The sequence below is a fragment of the Hyperolius riggenbachi genome, chromosome 7 (genome assembly GCF_040937935.1).
Source record: "Hyperolius riggenbachi isolate aHypRig1 chromosome 7, aHypRig1.pri, whole genome shotgun sequence".
NCBI classification, from domain to species: Eukaryota; Metazoa; Chordata; class Amphibia; order Anura; family Hyperoliidae; genus Hyperolius; species Hyperolius riggenbachi.
This window is the reverse complement of record NC_090652.1, coordinates 211,025,679-211,040,371: the sequence shown is the minus strand read 5'-3', so window position 1 is coordinate 211,040,371 and position 14,693 is coordinate 211,025,679. Positions and strand designations below refer to the sequence as shown.

Below are 14,693 nucleotides of genomic sequence, written 5' to 3'. Positions count from 1 at the left end.
GGTAATTAGTGGGTGTTTAGAGAAGATAACAGATGTAAACGATACATTTGGGAGGTAATCTGACGGCGGGTTTGCGGGCAAACTAATGGTGTGGGTGGGTGATCAGATTGCTCGCAAGGGGCAGGTTAGGGGCTGATTGATGGGTGGCAGTGACAGGGGGTGACAGGGGGTGATTGATGGGTGATAGGTGATTGGCAGGTGATTGACAGGTGATCAGTGGGTTATTACAGGGAAGAACAGATGTAATTAATGCACTGGTGAATTGATAAGGGGGGGTCAGAGGGCAATCTGAGCGTGTGGGCGGGTGATTGGGTGCCCGCAAGAGGCAGATTAGGGTCTGATCTGATAGGTAAAAGTGACAGGTGGTGATAGGGGGTGATTGATGGGTGATTGATGGGTAATTAGTGGGTGTTTAGAGGAGAGAATAGATGTAAACAATGGATTTGGGAGGTGATCTGATGTCGGATCTGTGGGCGATCTATTGGTGTGGGGGGGTGATCAGATTGCCCGCAAGGGGCAGGTTAGGGGCTGTTTGATGGGTGGCAGTGACAGGGGGTGATTGACGGGTGATTGACGGGTGATTGACAGGTGATTGACAGGTGATCAGGGGGATAGATGCATACAGTAAACAGGGGGGGGGGGTGGTCTGGGGGGGGGGGTCTGGGGAGAATCTGAGGGGTGGGGGGTGATCAGGAGGGGGCAGGGAGCAGGGGGGGGATAAAAAAAAATAGCGTTGACAGATAGTGACAGGGAGTGATTGATGGGTGATTAGGGGGGTGATTGGGTGCAAACAGGGGTCTGGGGGGTGGGCAGGGGGGGGGTCTGATGGGTGCTGTGGGCGATCTGGGGCAGGGGGGGGAGAAATCAGTGTGCTTGGGTGCAGACTAGGGTGGCTGCAGCCTGCCCTGGTGGTCCCTCGGGCACTGGGACCACCAGGGCAGGAGGCAGCCTGTATAATACACTTTGTAAACATTACAAAGTGTATTATACACTTTGTATGCGGCGATCGCGGGGTTAACATCCCGCCGGCGCTTCCGTATAGCCGGCGGGATGTTGCGGCGGGCGAGCGGTGACTGGCGCCGGCGGAGGATCGCGTCACGGATGACGCGATCGCTCCGCCCATGCCCTTAGAAGGACCGCCGCTTCTGTGGGTGAGCCGGTCCTTCAGGGCTCCACTTCCCGGCCGCCTCTGTGCGTTAGGCGGTCGGGAAGTGGTTAATATGCCAACTCCCTTGCTACCCATACATCTAGCGACTTGGTGGCCGATCAACCATCCAATTCAATAGTTATTATCGAATCAGATGCATATTAGTGCCACGAAGTGCATGCCCGATCGCCGATGTAACAAATCTCGGGTTGAGCATGTCGATTGGACATGCTGCAAGATGTTGGGCAGTCATGGTTGATTACGAGCGCGGTGGTAACGGCAAGTGATATCGAGGCAAGCGACAAACTGGACAAACTCCCCGTCACTGGCCCCCCTAATGTTAAATGTGCCCCCGGTGCACTCTGCTTTACCTGTCCACACCTGCCACTGGCTCCGGGCTCTACTGCAATCCACATCCACGCCCCACGTGGTTGCCGGAGTAAAGTGGGCACATGTGTGATGGCACACATGTGCCCACATATATGCCGACAACCACGTGGGGCGTGTGTATGTGGATTTCATCAGAGCTCAATGCAAGCGGGGGATGGGGACTGGTAAAGTATATTGCACAGGGACACATTTAACATTGGGGGACAGCAACGGGCCGGCGGGGCAGCAAATGTGGCGTCACAAGGCCGATTCTGGATTGATTTCTGCATGAAATTGATCGGGAATCGGCCTATGGAGTATGAGCAGGCAACAGCTCTCTCCAACCAAATTCTATCATAGAGAGATCTGTCTCTTGGCTGATCAGCCCATACATAGTCTAATGTATGGGCACCTTATAAATATGGCACCAAGAGCATGTGTTGTCTGATCAATCTGATTGTCAAATCTGTGATTATAAAATGTATCGAGTCATGGCGACGACGGGTCCTGGCCATTGCTATGGGTCCTTCCCTGGTCTCTTACGGCCGGCCGCAGCAGCGCTCTTCCTGATGTGTCACATCATTATTCACGGAGGCAGGATAACTGAAACTAGGTTTAGTTACAGGATAAACCAACTCTCTATGTAAGCAGTGTCTTCTCTCTCCTCCCAGAGCCATAGCAGAACAGGAACCATTGGCCCACAACAGTATACTGTAGATCAGAGGTGTCAAACGCAATCAAAGCAGGGTCCAAAATCTAAAACATAGTCTAAGTCGCAGACCAAATTGTTTACTAAGATTTAACATTTATTGGACAGTCTCAAATAAAGTGGTGCTTAGTGTGGTTTGCATTCTTAAAACAGTAATTTACAATAATTCAGCTTTAAGTGAACATCTTGGGGTGGGCACCGATGGGATGTTGCTGCTCCCAGGCTGAAAGTGACAATGTTTTAACCACTTCAGCCTAACTGGACGAATATACATGTCCAGTGTAGTTGTGGAGAATGCACCACCAGTTTGTTACTAAATGGGGCACATGTGGTATCATTTTATCCAGGACGAGTTGTAGAATACATTTTGGTGTGTTTTAAAGCTTGGACCTACATCACATGAAAAATGGGTAGGGACAAACTCAATCCAACATAAAAATTAATTTTCAAAATTATAATCAAACTTGGGAAAGTATTATTATAGCTACACAAGACATATAGGGGTAACATTTTAACCGTGATAAGTAGTAGAATAGATTTTATGGTGTTTTAGGGTTAAGGGCTATGTTCGGTGTATTCTTTTAGTAAGAAACTGAATCAAAAGCAGTAAAAAATGTGTTGTCAGGATCTCTCCTGTAGCATGTTCTGTCGCTTGCAGTGGAGCTGCAACTGGGCAGTTCTGACTTGTCTGCTTGCATTCGGTTGCGCATTCAAAGTAAGTCTTATTGTCATTTGCAATCACTCTGCAATTCAGGATGCTGTCAGGATTCCTCCTATGGTTTAAACCGCTGCAGATTGAACTGCAGCCACATAGCCCTGGATTTCCTTCATGCATGTTGTTGCGTAGTACTGCATGCATTTGTTATGATAGTATTTTAGCTAGCAAATGGTAATCAAGCCAGCTCAGGATTGAATGATTACCATTCAGCTGTGGGGAAATTTGCATACTTGCATCCATTGGCTGATGCTGGCATAAAAGTCTGCCTCCCATTTCAGACTCCGCCCGACATAGCGTTCAGCTCTCTGAATTGTCGTTGGGTCTATGCTGTGAAAGTTGTTATTGTAAAAATGTATAATGCTTGGCTCTGTATCTTCATGTCTGCTGGATGTTTGCTCACCTGCGGGGGTCAGTGAAGTCCTTCTGATCCTGATAGTTTTGATTCTGCCAGCACCACGTTGGTGACTGGTAGTATTCCTACTAGCCTTGTTCTTGCCTTGTTCTTGAGGACGAACTATAGGAGTGGTTGCCATTAGTTCCGCTCCTACCTGTTAGTCTTGTCTATCTCAGTGTGAATGTTGCCGTCGCTGAAACAGCGACTAAATTGGCTGAGCATTCAGTCTGTCTGTCTGATGTCTGTCTTGTTAATTGTCATTACTTGTGCTTTAGCTAGTGAGTTATTTGAGAGCTACATTTCATATATTGCGCATCAGCACGATATTTATGTACTCTAGTTAGTCAGTATTGTATTATTTGTAATATTGTATATTGTATTGTGTACCGACCTTTGCCTGCCCCTCAACTACGAATCTGCCTAATCCTTCCAATATGACTGACATCCGCATTAACGTGTATGACCCAAGCCTGTTACCGACTACGTCTGTTATGTATTGTATCACTTAGCATCTAGCCTGATAGGCGGCCCAGAGCTGCAGTTGCTCAGGGCAATCTTGCTCCCTTGTTCATTACTCCTGTGTCCATCTGTGGAGCCTCTTCCATTATCCAGCTACTTAGCCTTGTTGCGCTGGGTGATCAGAAAGTGCAAACCCCCAGGCATTACATGTGTATATTCTGTACCAAAACTAAGACTTGTAAAATGAAAACAAAGTAAAAGAATATAAAAGAAAGTAACTATATTGTTACCTTAGGAATTTGTTTTTTTAAATATGTATGCCATGAGGGTATATTACTGTTATTTTTGCAAATAAGGTTTTGTAATCATCAGAAGTGTACAATGAGAAAGCAAAAAACAAATACAATACAAATACAATATTGTCACCATACTAGGAACATAATCTAAATGTTGTAATAACCAGGATGGATAAGCAAATAAAATTTGTGGGTGTAACTTATAGTTAGCACTGTTGTAAAGATATAATGGATGTAAATGGAGAAATTGTGTGTTTTTTCCCCCATTTTTCCTTTATTTTCCCTTTAAAATGCATAGAAAATAAGGTAATTACTAAACAAAAATATTACTCACTAAAAGCCTAATTTGTCCTGAAAAAAAAACAATACATAGATCATTTAGGTGTGATAAGTAGTGATAAGTAGTAATAAAGTTATTGGCAAATAAATGGGAGCAGCACTAATATTAACCAAAAATACTGTCATTGTCTGAATGGGAAGGCAGTGCACTGTTGCTCTTTTATTGCTTACAATGATACACATTTGAAGCTCTTGAGGGCCACATAAAGTGTCAAGGAGGGCCAAATTGGGCCTGCAGGCCTTGTGTTTGACACCTGTGTTATAGATAGTCTTATGCATTAAACAAGTAGAACTGTGTCATATTCATGCCAGATGTATGAACACCACAATAGTCAAGCAGAGTCTATCCAACATGTTTTCCTAAAACTCTGGAATGATTGTTTCAGGTGACAATTATCCTAGTTGAGTATGTAGCTTAAATTAGAAACAGGTGACATTCATCACAGAATTCTCAGCTGACTTCAAAGATCTTTTAGAAAGACACATTAGCTATCATATTGTGTCTGCCAGACTGACTGCCATCTACAGAGTGCAGATAGCTTAAAGCAAACAAAAATTAAACTGAAGTAACCGGCTGCAAAATGACCACCAACAGTAAATTGATTGCATTTGTCTATATAGTTCAGCTCATTCCCAGCAGTTGTATCTGGTTTCTTTCAGAATAACAAAATTATTGTGAAATACAATACTCTAGCTTTGTTCCTTGATGTTTTCAGGAACCCAAACAAAATACTGAAATTAGGTCATGAGCTCACAAAATAGGCAAAAACTCTATTATAGAACAGTTTCAGCATAGCGCTATGATGCAAAATCATTTGTGTTGACGCCAGAATAATTTGTTGTCCTTTCCAATATATTCTGATTGGTTTAGAGAGGTTGCATTTTTCCTTATATACTGTACTTTGCTTTGCTTCTATAGCTTCAGTGGTGATTGCAGCTCTACTGTAGACAATGGCGGCTCCAGCTTCAAATTTTTGGGGGGCACAAAGGGGGCACAATGGCTGGCTGTGTGATCAAAATCGATGTTTGTATGGCGAGCTTTAGATATTTTTTATTTAACTCAGGTGATAAAATTAAAGTGAACTAGTTCAGCAATGATAGGAACCAAATATAAACATCACAAACAGAACTCAGATGGACTTGGCTAGTTTACCGGCATGCTTTATCCCTTACTTGCTAGCAAGCTGCTCCTGTTTGGACAGATCACAGACAAATCATTCCAGCCCCCAACCTGTGTCTCACCTCTCTAAAAGCAAGGGGAGGGGGAAGAGGAAGGAGGGAGAGAAGCACTGTGTAATTCCTTATTAGTAGCTTATTAGTAGCTGGTCTGACCTGCAAAAACAATCTGTGATCTATGCAAGTGAGCAACACTAACGGCCAACATCCACTTTCCCATAGTTTGTAAATTAACCATTATACAATACTTAAGGTGGCCATATACTTATCAATGTTTCCTGTCAATATCCAACAGATTTGACCACCCTGATCGGGCTTGCTAGAAATCGATACCGCATACAATGCATGATCAATCTCCATCTGAAACTGACTGAATCGGTCAATCATGCTGGATGGCAGATATTGCTTGATCTGTGGTGGTTAGGGATTGTGACAGCAGCAGCATTTGATCACAGGGAAATCGACTAATGTGTTGGCAGCAGAGCATCCCTGGTGTGGCTACTCATGAGCAAACTGCATGTCGTACAGCATAGACTATATCTTTTGTGTTTCGTGTATTGCCTGCCGGTCTTCTGCTTGTTCTCATTGTTAACGTCCTAGTGTCAGTTCTGTCTTTGCTCTACTGCCAATGCCATGTGAACCACAACCAATTCCAGGTACGACTTCGGTCGCACTTGGCGAAATAAAGATTCTGATTCAGATTACATTCACCTATTTGTCGGCGTGTGTCTTCCCACCATCCCTGCCAGGTGCTCCTCACTGTCTCTTCTCTCTCGGGGTGCCTGTGCCACGTGTCAAACGCTAAAGGCCGAACAAGGAAGGCTGAACACTAGAGGCCTCTAGTGGTCATGTAAAGTATTTTCCACAGTTTCTCTAGTGTTTACAATGTGACACAGAGAGTCAGTGAGGGGCGGGGATGAGGATAACACACGGGATGGCAAACAGGTGGGAGTGAGGTCCGCTGCCTACACTCTGCACTGCCGGGGGGGGGGGGGGGGGGTTAACACATAGATGGGGAGACCTGGGTGACCAGACAGGCAGATATAAAATGCACTTGTGCATGACCATGGGCTCTTCTTGAAGATGATTCCTCTGACAGATATTAAAAAGGTCTGGAACAGGAAACAGAAGGGATTCTGAAGACAACGAGCAACAGGAACAGTTTCAGGAGATAAGCTAAGTACTCACCTAAAGATGGATCAGGGATCCATGGTGATGGTGATACAAAAAATGAGCGCATCCCCATCCATTTTCCGCAATCGCTTACCATGGGAAGAAGGGACGGATGCGAACAAAACGTCCTTCAATGATCGCAGTAATTAGCATGCGAGTCTATGGGGATCAGACAGGGGCGTAACTAGAAATCACTGGGCCCCCCTGCGAATATTTGGATGGGCCCCCCCCCCCCCCATAGGTGCCAAATAATCGTAATGGGGCAGCGTTTCACTGTAAATTAATTGTAAAGTGGGCAGCATTTTACCAGACAATCGTAATGTGGGCCAGAAAATCGTAATGTGGGCAGAGTTCACCAGAAAATCGTAATGTGGGCCTTTAGAAAATCATAATGTGGGCAGAGTTCACCAGAAAATCGTAATGTGGGCACCAGTCACCAGAAAATTGTAACGTGGACAGCATTCACCAGACAATCGTAATGTGGGCAGCGTTCACCAGAAAATCATAATGTGGGCAGAGTTCACCAGAAAATCATAATGTGGGCAGAGTTCACCAGAAAATCGTAACGTGAGCAGCAGTCACCAGAAAATTGTAACGTGGACAGCATTCACCAGACAATCGTAATGTGGGCAGCGTTCACCAGAATATCGTAATGTGGGACAGAAAATCGTAATGTGGGCAGAGTTCACCAGAAAATCGCAATGTGGGCAGCAGTCACCAGAAAATCGCCATGTGGGCAGCAGTCACCAGAAAATCGCAATGTGGGCATCAGTCACCAGAAAATCCTAATGTGGGCAGCAGTCACCAGAAAATCGCAATGTGGGCAGCAGTCACCAGAAAATCCTAATGTGGGCAGCATACACCAGAAAATCGTAATGTGGGCAGCAGACACCAGAAAATCGCAATGTGGGCAGCAGACACCAGAAAATCGTAATGTGGGCAGCAGACACCAGAAAATCGTAATGTGGGCAGCAGACACCTGAAAATCGTAATGTGGGCAGCAGTGACCAGAAAATCGCAATGTGGGCAGCAGTCACCAGAAAATCGTAATGTGGGCAGCAGTCACCAGAAAATCGTAATGTGGGCAGCAGACACCTGAAAATCGTAATGTGGGCAGCAGACACCTGAAAATCGTAATGTGGGCAGCAGACACCTGAAAATCGTAATGTGGGCAGCAGGCACCTGAAAATCGTAATGTGGGCAGCAGTCACCAGAAAATCGTAATGTGGGCAGCAGACACCTGAAAATCGTAATGTGGGCAGCAGGCACCTGAAAATCACAATGTGGGCAGCAGACACCTGAAAATCGTAATGTGGGCAGCAGACACCTGAAAATCGTAATGTGGGCAGCAGACACCTGAAAATCGTAATGTGGGCAGCAGACACCTGAAAATCCCCCTCCAGCTAGTCAATGTGTGTGGGCAGCGGTCAGCGGGCAGCAGCGGGATACATACCTTCTTCCTTGCGTTCCATCGCCGCCTTCTCGCTCTAGCGGCTGACGTCACTTCAGGAAGCGGAAGTGACGTCAGCCGCTAGAGCGAGAAGGCGGCGATGGAACGCAAGGAAGAAGGTATGTATCCCGCCGCCGCTGCCCACACACATTGACTAGCTGGAGGGGAGCGCAGAGGGGAGAGCCCCGAGGTGAGGGAGAGGGGGGAACTTCCCCTCTCCCCGCCGACTGTGGGCAAGGCTTTCCCCTCATGCTGCCACCCCTCCAGCCCCCAAAAAACGGCCCCGAGCGGGCCCCAGGGGGGAGCCGGGCCCCCCCGCGGGCGCAGGCGCTGCAGGGCCTATTGCTACGCCCCTGGGATCAGAACAATAGTCTTTGATGGGATCTGTCATGATGGTCACTCACGATAGCTGCACATCTCTAAGCATTATTTAACGGACTTAAGTTAAACAATGTTACAAAATATCACGAAAACTGATCGTGTGTCACGGTAAAAGTCCCTGGTCAAGTGAAAAATCACAGCAAAAATCACGTCGTGGGTACTGCCCTTAAGGTATTTTACCCATCACATGCTTCAAAATGTATATTTCGCTTCAGGTGCACTTTAAAACGAGAACCAGAGTTCAAGTATACTTTAAGCAGTCCACTCACCATAAAGATATTTTCTTCGACCAGTGAAAAGGCCGCCATAAAATGTTGTGTGAGGCTTCCCATAAACAGGTGGAACAATATCCTTTCCAAATGGCACTTCCAAAGGAACTGGAGGCTTTTCATAGCAGTAATTCCTGTTACTTACTGGATCATCTATGCTTAACTGCCGTGTTTCCTCCTGATGAATAGCAATATATTGTTAATACATGACCAGTAAAAGGCCTGGTGTACTCATGAAATACAATGAACTGGGGTGGTGACACATTATTATTCTGCTTTGTACATGGAACCTGTAAGTGGCAACTTGTTTTGTAGCTTTGAATAGAGCAGAGAAGAGTTCAGACTCCTGATGGGCTTCTCTATGAATGCCCCGGGAGGCTGGCTGTTTGGACAGTGTCTTCTCCATTGCCCAGTACAGGAGATATGCTGATTGATTGGCTGGTCATGCTCTTCCCACAATCTGTGATGCTGCACACTTATCACTAACTGCAGAAAAAATGGAATCCAGATTAAGTTTAAAGACTACCTGAAGTTGCGTAATGTGATCAGATAAACATGTGTATAACAGTTCTAGTTCTTCTGTGTAGAACTAGCCTGTATTCCATTTTTTTCGCACTGTAAGAGTCAATAATAAAGAGATCTAAATAAGTGTTTATATGCAGTGCAAGTCACTGGTAACTAATTAGAGGTCACAAAATAGCTGTGTCGCTGGGAAACACTGAGAGGACAGAACACATACAAAGTTAAATAGTTATTTTCTGTATGGGAGCTGAATAAAAAACAAAATAAAGTAAAAAGACTGTGGGAAGCCAGCAAAAGCCTACTTAAAACAACCGATAAAGCGAGAGGAAAAATAAGACTTGAGGGAAGGCTCTGGATCCCATAGACCCTTCCTGATCCTGGCTGGATAGTGTAATGGTTAAGGGCTCTGCCTCTGACACAGGCGACCAGGGTTCAAATCTCAGCTCCTTCTGTTCAGTAAGCCAGCACCTATTCAGTAGGAGACCTTGGGCAAGACTCCCTAACACTGCTACTTCCTATAAGCGCGTCCTAGTGGCTGCAGCTCTGGCGCTTTGAGTCTGCCAGGAGAAAAGCACAATATAAATGTTCTGTGTTTGTTTGTTTGTTTGTTTATCCATGTTCTCATTTCAGCGCTGTCCCTTCTGGTGAAATAATTCAACCTACAGGTTGAATACATCTTCTGCCCTCCATGGATCCATACTGCGCATGTGAGAGTCTGGGCTTGTGCATGCGCAGTACAGATGAGCCCGTCTTTAGAAGCACTTGGGGATGCAAATGCCTTCTGAGAAGTCCCCAAGGCATGAAGTTTGAAAGGGGGACAGCGGTGGAATGAGGGGACAGGAAGGCTCTATGGGTTTTTCTTAGGTTAGTATCTAAGTCATTTTTTTAGGTCCCTTCAGATTTGCTTTAAGAATAGGACTATACAATACGATTAGGACATGACTATATACATAATGAAAAAAAGTTGTGCAGAAGATGTCAGCACTATATAAATGCACTAAAATAATAATAATAATTATAGATACAATCATTTATCTTCAGGTTTGCTTTAAACAACACAGATCCAATTGAACACTTAGAAAGCAGCATTACCATTTTTGATGTACTTTGCTCCTTGGTTTTCCAGGACCTTTGTGTAACATGCGATTTTACGCGGTCAGGGCTGGATTTTCTGACAGCCTCTATGCCAGGTAATGGAACAGCTGAGTTTCTTCCATGGATTTCAAGGTTTTCAGCATTGCCATCCAGTTCCTCCTCATTTCCAGTCTCCTCTTGAACTGGTGTACAACGGCCTAATAAAAGCATACCATAGCTAAATATATAAACTGCAAAGCGTGCCTGAAAATAAAAAAAATCTAAGACGGCAATTATTTAAAAGTAGACAACTGTTTTCATAATGGAATAAGTGAAGCTCGGATCATATTTTTTTCTCCAATTTACTTGGCATTTTAAAGAAACAAATGTATATCTTAGAAAACAACCTCTGTCATAGGTCTACGTTTTGTGCGTTGCACATGTGTTCACATGACACTCATTCTGGACAACAGGATTCTGCTTGAAATCTTCCCTGGAGCCAAACATAAATAAACTCTTTAAAACATGTAGTGATTGACAGATGTGCCTAGAAGTCACTTGTCCTGGAAGGGTATTTATACTGCTGGTATGATTATTTTGACACAGTGATGGCTGATGACACACAGGCATCTGAGTTCAGTGATTACTATGGAAGTCAAGAACTACCACGATCCTCCGACTGCAAGGCAGCATGATTGTAATGAAAATCACAGTGCATGTTCCACTACTGTGATTTCATATTTCCCTAAATGCAAATGTACTGCGTGCTGTATTCTTCAGCGGTTAGTGAACAATCTAATGAAAGTCCTGTAATTTATCGAGGGATATGAGTGCTGATGCAAATAAAAGTCAGCTGCCAAAGAATTCCAATACGCAACTGAAAATCATTGTACATGTACGATCTCATGAAACCATTGAAATGTGTAAAATAGCATAATAACCTTGAGGACACTTTCACACCGGGGCAGTGCGGTGTGGTATTTTTACTGCACGACACCGCCATGCTATGAAAGTCTATGGAAACTTTCATACTTCCACGGTACGGCGCGACGAGACGGATGTAACGTTTTCACCGCATCACCGATGCTGGTCCAAAACTACGTTACTGCTGCTGTGCTGCATTGACTTGCAGCAATCTGCGTCAGAAGTCATATTAGTCTATGGTGACGCGTGTTTCTTTTAACACATTGGTGTCGTGATGTGGCGGCACACATGCGCGGAAGTGTATTTTACGAATATGCTTCCGAATACCAGTGAATGAAGAAGAGGATCGAGGCACTGTATACGCAAAACATGAATACCTTTTAATCGACGGTGAGCAGACACACGTGGGTACACAAGTGGGGGTGACGGAGGACTGACAGCTATTTTGCTAAACAAGCTTTCTCAGAGGCCCAAAAAGATTATTTTTGGGCCTCTGAGGAAGCTTTTTTAGCGTAACAGCTGTCAGGCCTCCTTTACCCCCACTTGTATACCCACGTGTGTCTGCTCACAGTCGATTAAAAGGTATTCATGTTTTGCATATACAGTGCATCGATCCTCTTCTTCATTCACATGTATTGACTAATTCTGAGAGCACATTGTGCATAGAATACAAGATCCGGTGTACCCAGCAGCTGTACAGCCGGCATCTAGTGCCTGTCTTCTCCCGATTGTTGTTGCTTCTGAATACCCAAAGCAGGAAGTGATGGCAAGCGCACGTCAGGCGTGCACAATTCCTGCTTGGCCGGTGGCCAGACAGGGAACACCGCGCAGAAAAGTTGTGAGAGCCTAAAAGACCGCCGTTGAATGTGTGTATGGGGCTTTATGGAAGTCTTTAGGGCAGGAAGCAGTTGGCGTAGAGACTTTTGACCAAGTAATTTAGGTCTTGGCCAAGCATGTGTTCACCTACCATGTCATTAAGCCATCACTTAAAGAGACTCCGTAACAAAAATTGCATCCTGTTTTTTATCATCCTACAAGTTCCAAAAGCTATTCTAATGTGTTTTGGCTTACTGCAGCACGTTCTACTATCACCATCTCTTTAATAAATCAACTTATCTCTCTCTTGTCAGACTTGTCAGGCCTGAACTTGGAAGGCTGCCAAGTTCTTCAGTGTTGTGGTTCTGCTATGAACTCCCCCATCCAGGCCCCTCTCTGCACACTGCCTGTGTGATATTTAGATTAGTGCAGCTTATCTCTGTTCTAGTATCTTTTACAAGCTGGATAAATCCTCCTCTGAGCTGGCTGGGCTTTCACATACTGAGGAATTACATACAGGCACAGCTGTCTGCACTCTGCAGGAAGAAATAGCCTGACACTTCAGTGGAAGATAGCTGCAGGGGGAAAGAAACACACAAATGATCTCTTGAGATTCAAAAGGATGGCTGTATACAGCCTGCTTGTGTATGGATGTATTTTCTATGTGTGGACATACTGTACATCAACCTACTTCCTGTTTTGGTGGCCATTTTGTTTGTTTATAAACAAACTTTTTAAAACTGTTTTTAACCACTTTTAATGCGGCGATGAGCGGCGAAATTGTGACAGAGGGTAATAGGAGATGTCCCTTAACGCACTGGTATGTTTACTTTTGTACAATTTTAACAATACAGATTCTCTTTAATGGTATCCGAGATCAGTTGCAGTTCATACACACTATAACGCATGAGTAAAGCATCATGCACAGTGTGAATCCACCCTAAGGGGCAAAAATCTCGCAACAGGTCAAGAAAACATTAATGCCTGACATTTGGCTTTAAAGCGGACCATAACTCAGAACTTCCTCTCTGCTCTAAACAGCATAAAAAAACATTTATTTATTACAGCTGATACAAATCCTAAAATAAGTCTGCAGTGTGTCTACTTGGCTGGATAGTGTAGGGCTCTGCTTCTGACACAGGAGACCTTGGTTCAAATCTCTGATTTTCATGTTCAGTAAGTCAGCACTTATTTAGTAGGAGACTTTGGGCAAAACTTCCTAACACTGCTACTGCCAACAGAACGCGTCCTGGGGCTGCAGCTCTGGCGCTTTGAGTCTGCTAGGAGAAAAGCAAGATATTAATGTTATTTGTCTTGTCTACTTACTGCTTTCATGGAAGCAGTCATAGGGTTAACATCCTGTGTTTACAAATTAGCTTCTCTGCCATGGCAGCCAGCTGACACAGCTGAGGGATCAAATTACACTGGTGCTTAGTCACAGATGAGGGTGTATTAGACAGGCTAAACTCTCTACATACATACAGGGTGCATTTATCTCTGTTTTCCTTCTGTCCTGTGGAAGAGTTCAGGTACACTTTAAGAACATTATATTACATTTGTGGGTCAGTAAAATGTACAGGTTATTGGCTTAATAAAGTCTAGTTACCTGGACTGTGGAATCTATCATTGTTTGTCCACTGGGGAAGATAAGTGAAAACAGGCAGGCGCTGATATTTCAAGGGAGTAGATGACAAGTCTGGATGTCTTCCACTAGTCTCGCCTGTACAACTACTAAGCTGTTGAAGCTGAACTGAGTCCCTCAGACACCCTGAAAACACATAGAAAAGCAAACAGCATAAAGATCTCACAGCGCAGAGCTCATCCCGTTTGTCAGGTTCCAGATTTTAAAGGAACTTATCAATGTCCAGTATCTATAATCTTTGAAACTCACCCACAAGCTTGTCAGTAAAAACCATCCATTAGCTATTCACCAGTAGGAATACAATAATTCAAAAGTGCAAAAGTAAGAGTACTTAAGGACCAAAGTATTTACTTTCAGGGGAGTTTCATGTTAAAAAAGGTTTTCCTATGTACTCTATTAAATGCTGGTCCATCTTGTAAAAAATCCATTATCCAATGTTAAAGTAACCAATAACCTATTGAATGCATCCAATAAATAAATATATATATCATTATAAATGAATCTTGAATATGTCAGTGGAGTTAGCAGCTGGTGTTCATAAACATTGCTTTACAGAAAGACAAACTATAAGGTCATAAAAACATTTCACTACATGGAAAAACATACACTGTAAGAATATTGCACGTTTTACAACAGAGGCTACACTTTAAAGCATCCTAAATCCAGCACACAGAATGTTTTAAAATATAGGTAAACTATGCAATATTTCAGCTAAATGACTGACTAATGGCATGCCAGTCCATGCAACTGCTGTAGGACCCAGCAGAGGCATAGAGGTCCTAGACTTTAGTTGCAGCATAGTTACCACTTCCAGGCAAATTATTATGGATTAAAC

The 14,693-nt window shown here is 44.2% G+C and overlaps 1 protein-coding gene across 2 annotated transcripts in view; it reads right to left on the bottom strand.

Annotated features, from left to right (window-relative positions):
• Positions 1-14,693, bottom strand: part of KIAA2012 (KIAA2012 ortholog) — a 331,067-nt gene that overhangs the window by 234,763 nt on the left and 81,611 nt on the right. For both annotated transcript variants that reach the window (XM_068245108.1, XM_068245109.1), the window contains exons 4-6: positions 13,823-13,984; positions 10,495-10,694; positions 8,881-9,058 (exon numbers count right to left, since the gene is read on the bottom strand). In XM_068245108.1, coding sequence (XP_068101209.1) covers positions 8,881-9,058; positions 10,495-10,694; positions 13,823-13,984 — 540 coding nt within the window. The remainder of the gene's footprint in view (positions 1-8,880; positions 9,059-10,494; positions 10,695-13,822; positions 13,985-14,693) is intronic.